At 33.2% G+C, this 13,890-nt stretch overlaps 1 protein-coding gene across 1 annotated transcript in view; it reads right to left on the bottom strand.

The window, feature by feature from the left end:
- Positions 1-4,558: 4,558 nt before the first annotated feature.
- LOC130825169 (uncharacterized) overlaps positions 4,559-13,890 on the bottom strand; it is a 28,709-nt gene continuing 19,377 nt past the window's right edge. Inside the window, exons 19-23 of the mRNA XM_057690252.1 lie at positions 12,699-12,878; positions 12,556-12,615; positions 9,263-9,576; positions 7,294-7,387; positions 4,559-4,823 (exon numbers count right to left, since the gene is read on the bottom strand). Coding sequence (XP_057546235.1) covers positions 4,770-4,823; positions 7,294-7,387; positions 9,263-9,576; positions 12,556-12,615; positions 12,699-12,878 — 702 coding nt within the window. The 3' untranslated portion in view covers positions 4,559-4,769. The remainder of the gene's footprint in view (positions 4,824-7,293; positions 7,388-9,262; positions 9,577-12,555; positions 12,616-12,698; positions 12,879-13,890) is intronic.

Below are 13,890 nucleotides of genomic sequence, written 5' to 3'. Positions count from 1 at the left end.
GTTTTCATAAGAAACCTTTTTATTTATATCACAAATTTTAGACAAAAATAATCTTATTTATCCTTATTTTAACAACTTTTATAATGCTTATAGTTCTTACTAGGGATGGCAACGGGTCGGATCTGGACCGGGTCCAAGTGAACCCGAATCCAGATCCGCTTTCACGAACAGGATCCGCGGGTCCAGTTTTGCAAGACTCAGATCCGGATCCGTGGGTACTACGGATCCAGTACCGAATCCGGGTCCAAAACGGGTCTGACTTGTTTTTGCTTTTTTTTTTTTTTTGTATTTTTGAATGTGTTGAGATTGCAATAAAGCGATATTTATAGACTAATGTTAATAATATATATAATTTCACAATCAATCACCCAAAAAAACATTATACAACTTAAAATTGTCTTGAAAATATCCAACAAACACATTAAAGTTGTTTGTTACATAAATAAATATAGCCGATACACAATCTTTTATTCAAAATAACTTAATATAGTTAATAAAAGTCAATCATTCATGTTCTTAGTCATCCAATTTTCTCAATTTGTCAAAATTCTTCAACACTAACATCATCAAGATCCTACAAACCAAAAAAAAACTCATTAAGGGTCTAAATGGGTTGGCAAAGGTTCATAATAAAAGAGGAGTATCCAAGAAGTAAAGTGGTGTATGGAGATTACTACAATGCTTTGTCTTCGGTTCTGAGGGATGCAGTTGCACTGGGTTTTGATGAACAGAATGTGCATAATGCATGCTGTTGTGCCGCAGATCATCCAAATATATATTTTAATATATATTTAATATATATTTTAATATATATTTAATATATATATATATATATATAAAAAAAAACGGGCCTCCAGATCCGCGGGTCTGGATCTAGGTATTTTTCACAGATTCGGATCTGGACCCGTGAAATTTAAACCGATCCGGATCTGACGGGTCCAATTTTTAGGACCCAAATCCGTGAAAACTGATACGGGTCGGGTCCAATACCCATTGCCATCCCTAGTTCTTACATATCTTTCACTAACTTCTTTTAATATTTTTATATTTCTTATGATTTCCAAATGTTTTCAATTAACTTTAAAAAATATTTTTTTATAAGTTATGGTACTCATATTTTTTCATTAACTTTCTTTTAAATTGTTTTTTAATATTTATTGTCCCCACTATTCTTCCATCAAATATTGTATTCAATTAACTCCTCACTATCTAAAATATTTTATTTCTCTTAAATCCCGTGAATATTTTATGTGCGAACTTCATTAGGGAACGAAGGGAGTACTTTAAAGTTGTAAATGATCAGGATGTCCGTGGTCGCTTTAAGAATATAAGTAATTATTTTTAGAATATAAGAGATAATTTTAAGGTTATTAGTTATCAATATAAGGTTGTTAGCAATCATTTAAAGGTTATCATTTGTCAATACACAACCCTTAAAATGATCACTTTAAGAATGTAAGTGTTTAAGGTTCTAAATGATCAATTTAGAAATTTTGGTGATCATTTTAAATGATCACTATCACTAATAACTTGAAATTGTCTACTCGTAAGCAATAAGTTATCACTTAAAAATTTAAAAGTGATCACTTTAAGGATATAGGTGATTACTTTATGGTTATGAATGTGTTTTTAAGGTTATAAGTGATCAATATGAGGATACTAATGATCAGTTTAAGGTGATCATTAACAACCTTTCAATTTTCTACTTGTAAACAGTAAGGAAATATTTAAAAACTGTAAGTGATCACATTTAAGGTTTTAAATAAAGTAATTAGTTTAAGTTTATAAGTGATTAATTATAATTACTCACTTTAACGTTATAAATGATTAATTTAAGGTTATAAATGACCGCTTTAAGATTAAACTTAAGTACTTTTAGATTACAAATGTTCACTTTAAGTGATCAGTGCATGGTTATAAGTGATCCTTTTTATATTGTTTATTGCCTATTTACATATCACTCTTTTACTCATTTATTTATTTATCATCCAATTGTTTTATTTTTATTTATATTATTTTTTTTTATATTTATAATAATTTTGCTAATGGTCCAGCTTCGATTGTACGATGCAGGCTTATGGGTTCAGCTTTACTCAATTATTCTCGTTGCAGGAATATCTCTTTCTGGGGTCTTTCTCGAGCCGAAAGACTCTTTCACCGCATCTTTATTTTTTGGTATGAGTTGCCGTTTTTCATCCCTCTCATATCCTAATTATAGTTCCTATGAGTGGGATATATGACGACTATAATGACGACGATAATGATAATGATGATAAATGTTATGAGTAATCACTTTTAAATTTAAATGTAAAAGTGAATATTCTTATTCTAAATTTAACAAATATACTTGTTTAAATTTATAAGTAATAATTTTTACAATCAAAGCAACTAATTTAACATCCATTTTAATTAAAAAAAAAAATTTCTCTCTTCTATTACATTGTGTTTATTCTTCCCCTTAATACCCATCACCAACAATACCACAACAATCACAAAATATTTCATTGCTTATTCGTCTTTTCAATGTTTTGCTTCTCTCCTATTCTTATTCTTCATTATTAAGGCAATAGGTATATTTTTCAGGTAAAGTCAATGTATCTGGAAAAAAAAAAAAAAAAAAAATCAATTCTTAATACTCATCAGTCATCACCACCGCCAACATCACTACAATAAACACTTTAAATCAATCAATTACAATCATACTGTGATGACTTACCATCTTAATACTATTAAGTGCTCACTATAAAGTTCACATTAAGATCGTAAGTGATCACTTAATGCTTGTAAGTAATCACTTTAAGGTTATTATAACTAACATTTTACAAGTTTAAAACCTGTTAATGCTCACAATAAGGTTTTAAGTGATCACTTTAAGGTTAAAAACATCCAATACCAAGTCCTAAGGTTGGATTGTGCAGATTTGGTCCTATGTTGAGCAACCAAGTATGAGCAGAATCTTACCAATTAAACAAGGTTTTTTTGATCAATGGGTTGTTGGACAGAATATAGTAACGTCAGATGCATTAGCACCTGTTTGTATGCAGAAACATATGTGCACATTAGATTATAAGACGTGTGATAAATGAGCAGGCTTGGAAGAGGGTTCAGCATAGCAGAATAGCAGGTTGTGCAACAAAGAAAAATCAGCTTGCAACATGTGCTGATCAGTCCATTTAATTAACCATAGCAGCAAGTTCATAAGCTGTTCTGATTCAGCAGGCAGCAAGGTGACGTTGGTTCAGTTGTGGGGTATGTAGATCAAGATCATAAATGAAAGGAATCAAAAATGCGTACATACACTTGATAGGAGCTGAATTAATGATGTATAGTTACTAAAATGTATTAGTTGAGTTTCTTCTATTTGTAATTGAACTCTAGGTTTTTAAGAGTTAGAAGCATGTGAGTTTTAATTAGTCACATGTCTATTTTTGTATTTTAAAAGCCATGTGATGTGCATGTGCTTAGTCTTTGATGTTTGCCTATATAAGCAAACATATACTCATTGTAAAATTAGATTTCTAGGTTTGTTATCAATAAAGAAAATCAGAAGTAATTCAGAACAAGGTGTTCTTGTTTTTCAGAAAGTGTTGTGTGTGCAAACTTTCTTCAGGGGTGTGAGTGAAGCATCTCATTGGGATTCTAAGGTTTGTGAGTGAAGCAATCCTCAGTACACCAAGAACCTACGCAAGGCAAGGGAGTGAACCTTGAATTGTCTAGGAGGAAATGAGGGAATTGGTGAGTGAAGCCAAGGCTCTTCTGACCTACAAACACATAATCTGTCTAAGAATCAAATTCTTGGTTCTGATTGTGCCTATCAGTGATTGTATTGCACATTCCATAGGAAACCACATTGGGTTTCAAAGTTGGTTTGTGTGCCTTCCTTGCAATATAGAGGACCTAATTAGCCTCAGTTTTGTATCACCTTATAAGCTTAAAGTGGTCACTTACAATCTTAAGCTAATCACTTAAAACCTTATAGTAAACACTTACGGTTTGAAATTGATCATTTTTAATTTATAAGTTATACTTACAAGATGATTAAACCATGCTTTAAATACAAAAAAGTCGTCACATCACCAGAAAATACACCTTTTCTTATATGGTGGTGGTGTTATGAAATATATATTTCTAAAGGCAAGGTACAACATAAGTAACAACCATTTGCATTATAAAAGCATTAGAAATATATGTATCCTAAACAATTGGAGAGGGAATACGAATGGGAATTGAAAGGGATTGAAAGTAAATAAGAAAGATTTTGTTAATTTTCAATATGAAATATAATTCTGATTTATAATCAATTTTTGAGGGAAGCAGTTTTTTTTTAATTTTATAAATTCCAATCATTCTTATTTCTTAAAATAAATCTGCTTTTAGCCCAACTCATATCAAGTCGTGTCACGATGAAAGTCTTAATAAAGAATTTGCTTGTCACTCTCAGTGATTTGCTTGTCAAAGCTGAGGTGAGGGTTCAAGACTTCAATTCCCTAATTCCGCTTGTTCTCATCAAACGAAGCTTCAGGTTCAGGTTCCCTCTTCCATGATCAAAATTAAAACGTCAAGAACTCGAGGCAAATTGCATATGAATGTAACACCTTTCACATGGTTGTCATACATGATGGTTCAATAATCATGGTCAAAACATCCATACATCAAGCAGTCATGCTACATTTCTTTACATCAACAGGTTCGATGATGCAATAGGTGGCTCTAAGTATGCAGAATAAATGTAATAAGGCATCTTTTCCGAGAGATGTATTTGGTTTCCATCATAGTAGGAATTCACGTACACGCACTGGCTTCTTCACTGCATTTGTAAAACCCTGCAAACAAAATACACGTATGAAGTAATATTACTATTAAGATACATCGTTGCTCGTACAAACAGGACCTAGGTTTAATAACAAAATGTATTCCAAGAACTGAAGAGAGCTACGAGCCAAGAATCATCTCGTTTCAATTAAGTGATGCATTCTGTCATTTATCCTCACTTGGTCCAACCAAACAAAGGCAGCTTTATTTGGTTATAGGCTTAAGGTTGAATTATTGAACATCTCAACCATTGATCCGACATGAACTAATAGAACTCGATAGCATTGTATAGATTGAGAGACATAGGCAGATAAACTATTTATTCATTACACAATACAGAGCCGATTGCTATCAATTAGTCACCGTCTTTTTGGAAAGAAAATATTAAGACATAGGGATCCACAATTGGTTCAAGATGAAGAGCCATGGTGTATGTTTTTCAAATGACAGTCTTGGTTGATGAAACTAAAACAAGTGTCAATTACAAGTAGGAAGTAAGGAGGCATAAGTTAGAATTTTGAGGTTTGAATTGAGGCAGAGTAAGTTGGAGGCTGGAGTGCAAATGTAATACTCAAATAGTCACATGAGAAACAAAATTATGAAAATGTAGCAATTTTAGAGGATAAAGAATCACCGCCGAGTGTTTCAAGTACCTTGGGGTGAATTTTTTGATTATAAGTGAAGTCTTAGTCATACAAATCCAGTGTGGGTGGCTCAAATAGAGGGGATCAATATAGACATTGTGCAATTGAATCGTACCATGAAAAAGGCATAACTCTATAGGACAACCCATCAGACCTACTTTATTACGCTTTATTTATATGTTACAAAATGTTGGACATTCAAGGAGCATATTAAAGAAATAGGAAAAGCTGATATGCTGTATGCATGTGTTGTTCATTGACGTGAATGCACAGTATTTTAAGGGATGAAATTTGAGACGAAGATACAAGACAAATGTTCGGGGTTGCAATGTCCATGGATAATTTGAATGATATTTAACATATCTGGTCTGGACTTTTGTGACAAACATAAGACGCTCTAAGGTACATGGAGAGTTAGATGGAAAGAGACTATACAAGAAGTCGATATAGATCAAAGATGCTTAGCTTATAAAGGTACGACTCACAGGTAGATTAATGGGATGCGCTTGCAGAACCGTCTTCTTGTCTCAATCCCCGGAAAGCAATTTCATTGGTACACTCTAAATTTGTGTCTCTTGGTCTTTTTTCTTTAGACACCCTTTCTTGAAAGAGATAGTGAGTTGATTATCAATCTCTTATCCATACTCAAAAACACTCATCTCTCTTTGGAGTCTAATAGGAGAATATGGAAGTATGATCCTTCTACGTCATTTTCATGCGCGTCTTTCTACTCTTTTCTGTGATGCCTCTGATAAATTCACCTACTTACCCTATGGATACACTCATTTGGAAGGCCAAGACGCCCTAAAAGATCAGAGCTTCCTCGTGGTTGATGGTGTTTATAAAACTAAATACTCTAGAAAACTTGCAAAGCCAACATTCATTATGCCCACAATGGTGCATCAATTGTTTCAGTGATATGGAAGACAACAATCATCTCTTCTTGCATTGTAGTTTTGCTAGAGGATTGTGGATCAAATTGTTTAACATCATAGGAGAGGCTTGGATTGGGTATACAAAAATCTGAGACTTTCTTCTAGTTAATTATTATGGTTTTGGAGTTAAAAGAGACCTCAGAATATTATAGAGCTGTTGCATTCTTGCTATTCATGGGGCGATATGCATCGAAAGAAATATACGAATTTTAAATGATAATTTCCTTAGGTTAAAAATAGTTGAGAAGAAAGTTAAGTTTTAAGCTTACTTATGGGTTAAAGCAAACGAGTTGTTTAAGGATTTTACTTTAGATGATTTATGTAGGAGTGGCAGATTTTGTTGTAACTAGTACTGATTACCGTGGGGATGGTTGAATTAGGTTGTATTCTTACTTTTTATTTTAATTAAATTTTTCTTTATCAAAAAAAAAAACTACATATTATATCCTAGATAAGCGGCAATCACACCGGATAGTTAGCAAATAATAAAACAAGATTCATTCTTTTACATGTCAATATTAAAACTAGTTCATCCAAGTCTCACTATCACAAAATGGCTTTCATTCATGGTCAATCCGGATGGGTGTGCGCTTGACCTTTTTTTTTAGTCGTGGTAAGGTGAAAAACCTTTACAATACTGTCGCATGTGATAATTTGCAATATAGGGAAAAAGAACTTTAAGGAAATCCTATTTCAGAAGCAAATCATTTAATTTATAGGGAAAAAGAGCTTTAAGGAAATCCTATTTCAGAAGCTTTTAGCAAAGCCCTTGTAGGCTACGAACTTCAAATTTGCATATGTTTTGCACTATTTTCTACAAATTACCCCCTTTTGCAATTGATCTAAGTTTTTTTATAATGATGTATAAACTTCTAGTGCAGCATTGGCAGTTTGAAACGTACCTCGTTGAATTTGAATAAGAGATTATGCACCTCTTTGTCTACTTTGGATAGCTTTTCTTCAGTACTATCTACATTGTGGCTCAATTTTTTAAATCTAGCAAGAGATGTTTGAAAGAATTAGGACAATTTCTCCAGACATTCCTCGCAAAAAAGAAAAGGCATAAAATCAACTGGCGCCACATGCTAAGATAAACATGGAAAATCCCATTAATTTGATCAATAACTACAAAGATACTACTATTTAAAGGACAAATAAGAAGATATTGTAAGTCTCCAACCAGACTAAAATCTTAAATAAAAATCCCATTAATTCGGATGTACATAAAAGCTTCAAAGTGCACATATTCCGATGGTAATTTTGTAAATAATTGGACACTATCTAAAAGGTGTACATATACATGCTTAAGATGTGAACATATTTGAATGACATTTCTGTAAATAATATGAACTTTTTTCTTCATAAAAATATGTACATCTATAAGATAGTATGTACAACTTTTGCTAAAAAAAATGTTTATCACAGTCTGATTTTCAGTTTTCACCACTTTAGTTGTTTTCATACGATCATGCCCATATATATATATATATATATAGGAAGAAGTTCAAGTGAGAACCATCCTTATATGAGAACTGTGAGAACAAATCTGTCTGACGAAAAAGTGTTACTTTTTTTTTTTAAAATAAAAGATAGTACTTTTAGGCAAAAAAGTGTTACTTTAAGAAAAAAATTCTGGAAAAAAATTCACAAAAAGGAAGAACTAAGCTTTTCTTTCAAATAATCACACAGAAGCTACACCAAGATTTTATCTTACTATATCACCTAGCTATTCCCCAAGGCGGAAAACAAAATCATAGAAATAAAAGATAATTTTTGGAGTAGCCTTAACTCCGAGTCCCTAGTAGTCTTGAAAGGAGAAAAAAGATAACAATAAATAAGTTGCCAAATCTTTTTGGAAAAAATTGACAACAGTGGCTGCTCCACTCAAAATAATCTGAACTATGTACAATGTCTTCCCAAAACACTCCCAAGTCCCAGTTGATTCGAAGCATCACCCTCTTCCTCTATGCTTTAGTGATTTTATTTGTTATCACTTCTTTCCCTTTGCTCAAAACCAAAGTTGACACCAAGCTTCCACAACGGTATTTCCACAGTTAGCCTCCTATCCTTTTACTTGAAACAAAAGGCCACAACCTCACTGACCAAAAAAATTGAAAAATGGTTTGATTTGACTAAACTAACAAATTCAATTTTCATATGCCATGTAAATCATGAATGTAAGAAACACAAATTTTCGATGTCTAAGATCTCACAAAATCATTCACATATTTATGTCGCCTAAGAGGGCACCATTTCTCTACGCAAGGGAAAAACCACTGCAATGGCAGAGAAACACAACCCAACCCAAATGTAGAGAGAATCCTATTAGTGTTGAGATTTATGAATTATCGTAGCTTTCCTTTGCTAAGCATTTGACATAGCCATTTCTCCCCTCAAGATTATGCTTTTATGCAAACCCTAGCTCATCAGTAGTTGTTACTTGTTCCAATCAAGCGACAGAGGACAAGAGTCTGAAAAAGTCCATGATTGTCTTATTTTCATCGTAAATGAAGGATGTGAAACCCACCATTCAAACACATTGATCTAGTTATTTGACATTCTCTATGGTACCATGACATTCTCCTTCAACTCTTATTTTCTAATCCATAACACAAACAACCTCCAATCGTACTTTCAATCATTTTAACACGCCCTTGTAGGCATTCAACAACAGCAATGTCAAAGTAGTAAATCTAGATAGCCCGGATGGATAAAAACTATTCCCCATGAATTCTTTCAAGTCCATAAAAGAAGTAAGGGTACAGGAGAGTCTAATTCAATTACTAAATTTTGGTTCAAAACACAACCTTTTATTCTTTTTTTTTTCATTCAAATGAACGACTCTATTCGATGATAAAAATCGCATGATACCTGCCAAAGAAGTTCATAGAACCAGCGGAAGGCTTCTTCACATTTGCAGTGAATTTAAGCTTCATAGCATCACCTAAAGTTCCACCAGACCCCAGGGATGATGTAAATCTATTGACATTAGGTAACAAGATGTCCTTGGGTGACACATCTGTCAATTTCTCTTTGTTGTAATAAACACATGCAGCCTCATGCACTTTGGAAGGCTCCGAAGTGCCATTGTGCTGATTCTTAGCAGCATTGAGTTCCCTTTTGGAGTTGTCAGTTGAATGCCTGAATTTAGATAAGCTTTCTTGGACTATCTTGTGTTTCTCAACCTATATCATTTGGATTCATGGTTAGATATAAAACCAGAAAGAAAAAAGATATCAAGCATGAATTGAAATGCATTCAATTGATGAATGGAATAAGTCCTAATAATAAGTAGCCATCAAAAAAATAGGCCCAAGGTCAAGCAAGCCTGATAAGGGTGATCTTTTTCTTCGCTTCATTCTCCCACCGTCCCAACCCATTTCGAATTTGTGATCACACAATGTTTATCTCCTCCCTCCTTTCTATATTTGTTTATCTTCCTTTTTAATATAGTCCTCTTCCTTGGCTTTTGACTCTCTAAGCCCAACCTAGGAGAGAGCCACTTGACATCACAGAAAAAAATTCAGTTGCTGTGATTACTGTAATGGTTGCGCTATCGCGGACGCAGCACATTGCGGTGTTACGACTCGTTTTGCATAAATCACAATTTGAATTGTTAACATAAAAAATCATTTTATCATAGTAATTCATGTTTTCTAGGAAAAAATACTTTAGTTAAGCTTATAATAAACCTTTTAGAACCTAATACACTTTTTTAAAAAATAATGGTTGATATGTTAGAATAGTAGCTTATAATTGCGGTTACTCAAAGATTTTAAATCACATGTTAAGTAACAGAGTTTTACGGTTTTGTAAGCTCAAAATCCATTATAAAGCAGGTGTTACGTAACATAACAATCTCTTTTTATTCCATGCTTGGGATTGAGGTAATGGCATATTGTTGTAATCTTTGATTTCTTTTTTCAGATCCTTCACTTTTTCTGTTCCCTTTCCTTCTCTAGTCATAAAGAGTTGTATTTGTTTTTTTTTTTAAATTGATTCCCTCTTGACCTATGTTACATGGAATCATGGACTTTTCATTTTACCTAACATACTCATGTTTGATTTCTGGCTATGGGTATTGGCTACGAAACCACTGCATCTCATTTTAGGCTGAATCAACAAAATCTCATAAAATGACTAGGTCACATAATTGGATACTCAAATCTACAATTTTATCCTACGCTTCTGACCAATCCATGAAACATAGCTCTAGAATCTTTTTTAAGAAAATCGTTTCCAGTTTATAGAACTTTTATAGTTTGCCACTTATTAATGTACTGGCACGCTCAGCAATTACTCTTTTATGGGGGGTGAAAGTTTTGAGTGATGGTACAACCACAGTGAGCTTGAAAATATAAAGACAAAATTCTCGAAGGTAATACACTGCTTTATTGTGGATTAGAATGTTTGGGCATATAAGAACATAATGAAGATGGGAATAACCAATCTACTTATCTACTTATGTTGCTATCGATGTGTAGGCCATGATAACCTGGAGCGTGGGTTGTATCCCATTCAAATTGTCACAAAATGTCCTTCCCAGATCGCTATGAGGCACGAGTCAAATCACTCAACATGTTGTACTTAAACCAAGTATTAATTAATACTATAGTTCTAGATTTACAGAGAAAGACTCGAAGAAAGGAAAAAACCATCAAAGAAATAAAGTAAAGAACTGAAAAAGCCTACTTAAAAACAAACATTTAAGGGTCTCTTTGGTATCATTTCGATTTTAGAGTAAATTATTATTCCAGAAAAACAAAATCAATTTCTTTTCCAATTGTCATACATACTTCAACACTATATCTTTGGAATTTATCAATCTTGTAGCTTTAGATATAGCTATGAAATAGGTCTAGATTATAGAAAAATTCTTTCATTTTGAATATCTAACCTAAACCCACGCTCATAGGATCTGGAAATTTTGAACTCAGAGTTATTTTCACCATATACGATGGGTGGAGGAAAAAAACACTTAAGATACTATTTTAGCATCCAAAACGAGAGTAATATGTCTAGAAAAGGTCATGGGTTAAGATGGATTTAGGTTCGGCCAACGTTATCGAGTCTAAGTTAGTCTCAAATCTATGGACTGAATTTAGTTAAAAAGGATTAGAATTATCCACATTCTTTGGGTATGCGAATTCATTGGGTATCAAAAAATAAGAACAAAATCTTTAAATTAGGGTCAAATATAGATCCAAAAAGGTTTAAATAGGTCACCGACTCATGGACCTAGGCCAACTCTATTGGTTGGGTCTAAGTACAAGTTAGTAAAAATTAGTCACATGTCAGGTCATCTTTGGGTAATTGGGTTTGAGTTAAAGGGTTGAATCACAATTGGATAAGGTCAAAGTTTCGGATATGATTCGAATACAATAGACCCACATCGATTATTTTTATGGGACCAAGAAAAAATTGTGACCCATCGCGTCAGATATGATATAAAACTTTTGAATCTGAAATGGCTCAAAAGAACTTTTGAATCTGAAATGGCTCACAGGTCTGTGGGCTCTATATAGGGTTCAAATCTATAAATTAAGTACGGGTTGAGTTTGGTTTAATTGGTCAAGTTTAGTGTAAAGATATTAAAGTTAAATATAATTATTTTTATTTGACCAAGAATCGTTCCTAACTCAAATAGGACTTTTACATTAAGGTTGAGTTTTAGGTTAAAGTTTGGGGCAAGTCCAACTAAGTAATAGACCCATGTCATGTGATTGAAGGACAAATTTACCAAAACATATATTATAAAACCACAAACTGTGTTGTCATTTTTCTATTGTGGTTTTGTAAATTGGACAGAAGTTGTTTTTATGGCGAGTCTAAGTTGCATACCCCATGCTCTTGGCAAGGTCATGTCATGTCAATAAACAATAATAAACAACACACTGGTTAAGAGGGGAGAGGAGGAAAAGAGAGAGAATTACTAAGTACGAGAATCATAAGATAAATCTAATTGACTTAAGTATTTAACACTCTCTTAGACTTAAGGAAGAGGATTAGACATAGGGCATGAAAAAAGTTCGTAAAATTGTCAAATTAAGATTCATAAGTGCAAAGCAACATGAATTTTCCATCACAAAAAATGTTTTTAGCTACATATTCAGTATTAGAAGTACAAAATACTCAAATGTAACCTTTAATTACCACTCTCTTACCTCATACACGAGAATTTTCTTGACAGCCGATGAAAGTTCACAGTGTCCTGGTTTGTAACCCTGAACAACATAAATTTTATGTGAAACAAGAATGGACGAAGTCTAAAAGGAAGCATCAAATCAAAGTTCGCAAAGGTTCCTACCTTGAAGGTCATGAAATCCTGAATGGGTGGATCCAAATTCAATGGCGAGGAACCCATCATATCATCATTCATTATTTTATTGGAGTTTGTGCTCTTATACGTCAAAGATAATGAAACCATAGTGTTGATTAATTGAGCCAAATCATTCTTCTCTTTCTCTGAAAGTAAATGCACAGCGACCTGTGCCAAAAATAAATAATCTCATTTACAATCCACATAGAGTTCATCAGTGATGAAACCCAACAAAAGCTAAAGAAAAGCTTGGCTTCAACAAGTTAGCAATAGCTTCCAAAATTTCACCTATTTAAGTTTTTCAATGTACTTTTATTTATTTCCAATATAAGTTCCCACATGGCTAAAATTGTATAAAAAAGTAATTAGAAAGATAGCAAATCTTTTCTAATGGATTTTCCCCTATTACGAGTATTGTATTTCTCTTTGTACCCTGTAGTAAGATCTATGTTACATGGCTGGTAGGGTACATCTAAATCATCAATTTTTTGAAAATAAACATGGTTTAAATTTTACCTAAAGCAATATGCACAAGTGTGGTACCAATGTCTAATAAAAAATTAGTGCACAAGGGAAATAGAAGAGTCCATCTAACATATGATTAGATAGCTAATCTCATAGTGTAAAAATGTGGTAACAACCGCAATCATGGTAGTGACAGGATGATGTGGTTACTATAGTGCCAAATATTGGCTGAATGCATGAAATGCATGAAATATCCCTTGAAACAGCCCAAAAGATATTTTTTACTGCTTTACAATGCAGGATTCATCCTTGGTTTTGCACTATGGTTGAGCTGGAATTTCCGGCACAGAAGCAGCAAAATCTGACAAGAACCACTAGCAATGACCTGAAAGCGTTAGTGTGGCATTACAGTTGCAAAAAGGCTCACTAGTTGTTGCAAGGGGAGAAAAAGACCGGAGGCATAGAGCAATATTGTCCTTGACACTTAGTATCCATTGAAGAGACATCAAAAAATTTCGTTGTTTATATATAAGAGTTAAATTAAGATCAGCTCACTTTTTCTTACAAGAACCCTCCTCTCTTTAGAAAATAGTCAACCTTTTTGCAATAATAAAACCCTGCCGAATATCATTAATTGCAGCTTCTATCTAAGCTCCATCTTCAATAAATTTCTAGTTAATCATCGTTCAAGAAGATCATCTTATAGTGAACTTTC

Source organism: Amaranthus tricolor, chromosome 10 (genome assembly GCF_026212465.1).
Source record: "Amaranthus tricolor cultivar Red isolate AtriRed21 chromosome 10, ASM2621246v1, whole genome shotgun sequence".
Taxonomy (NCBI): Eukaryota; Viridiplantae; Streptophyta; class Magnoliopsida; order Caryophyllales; family Amaranthaceae; genus Amaranthus; species Amaranthus tricolor.
The sequence above is the reverse complement of the archived record's forward strand: the minus strand, read 5'-3'. Positions and strand labels throughout refer to the sequence as shown.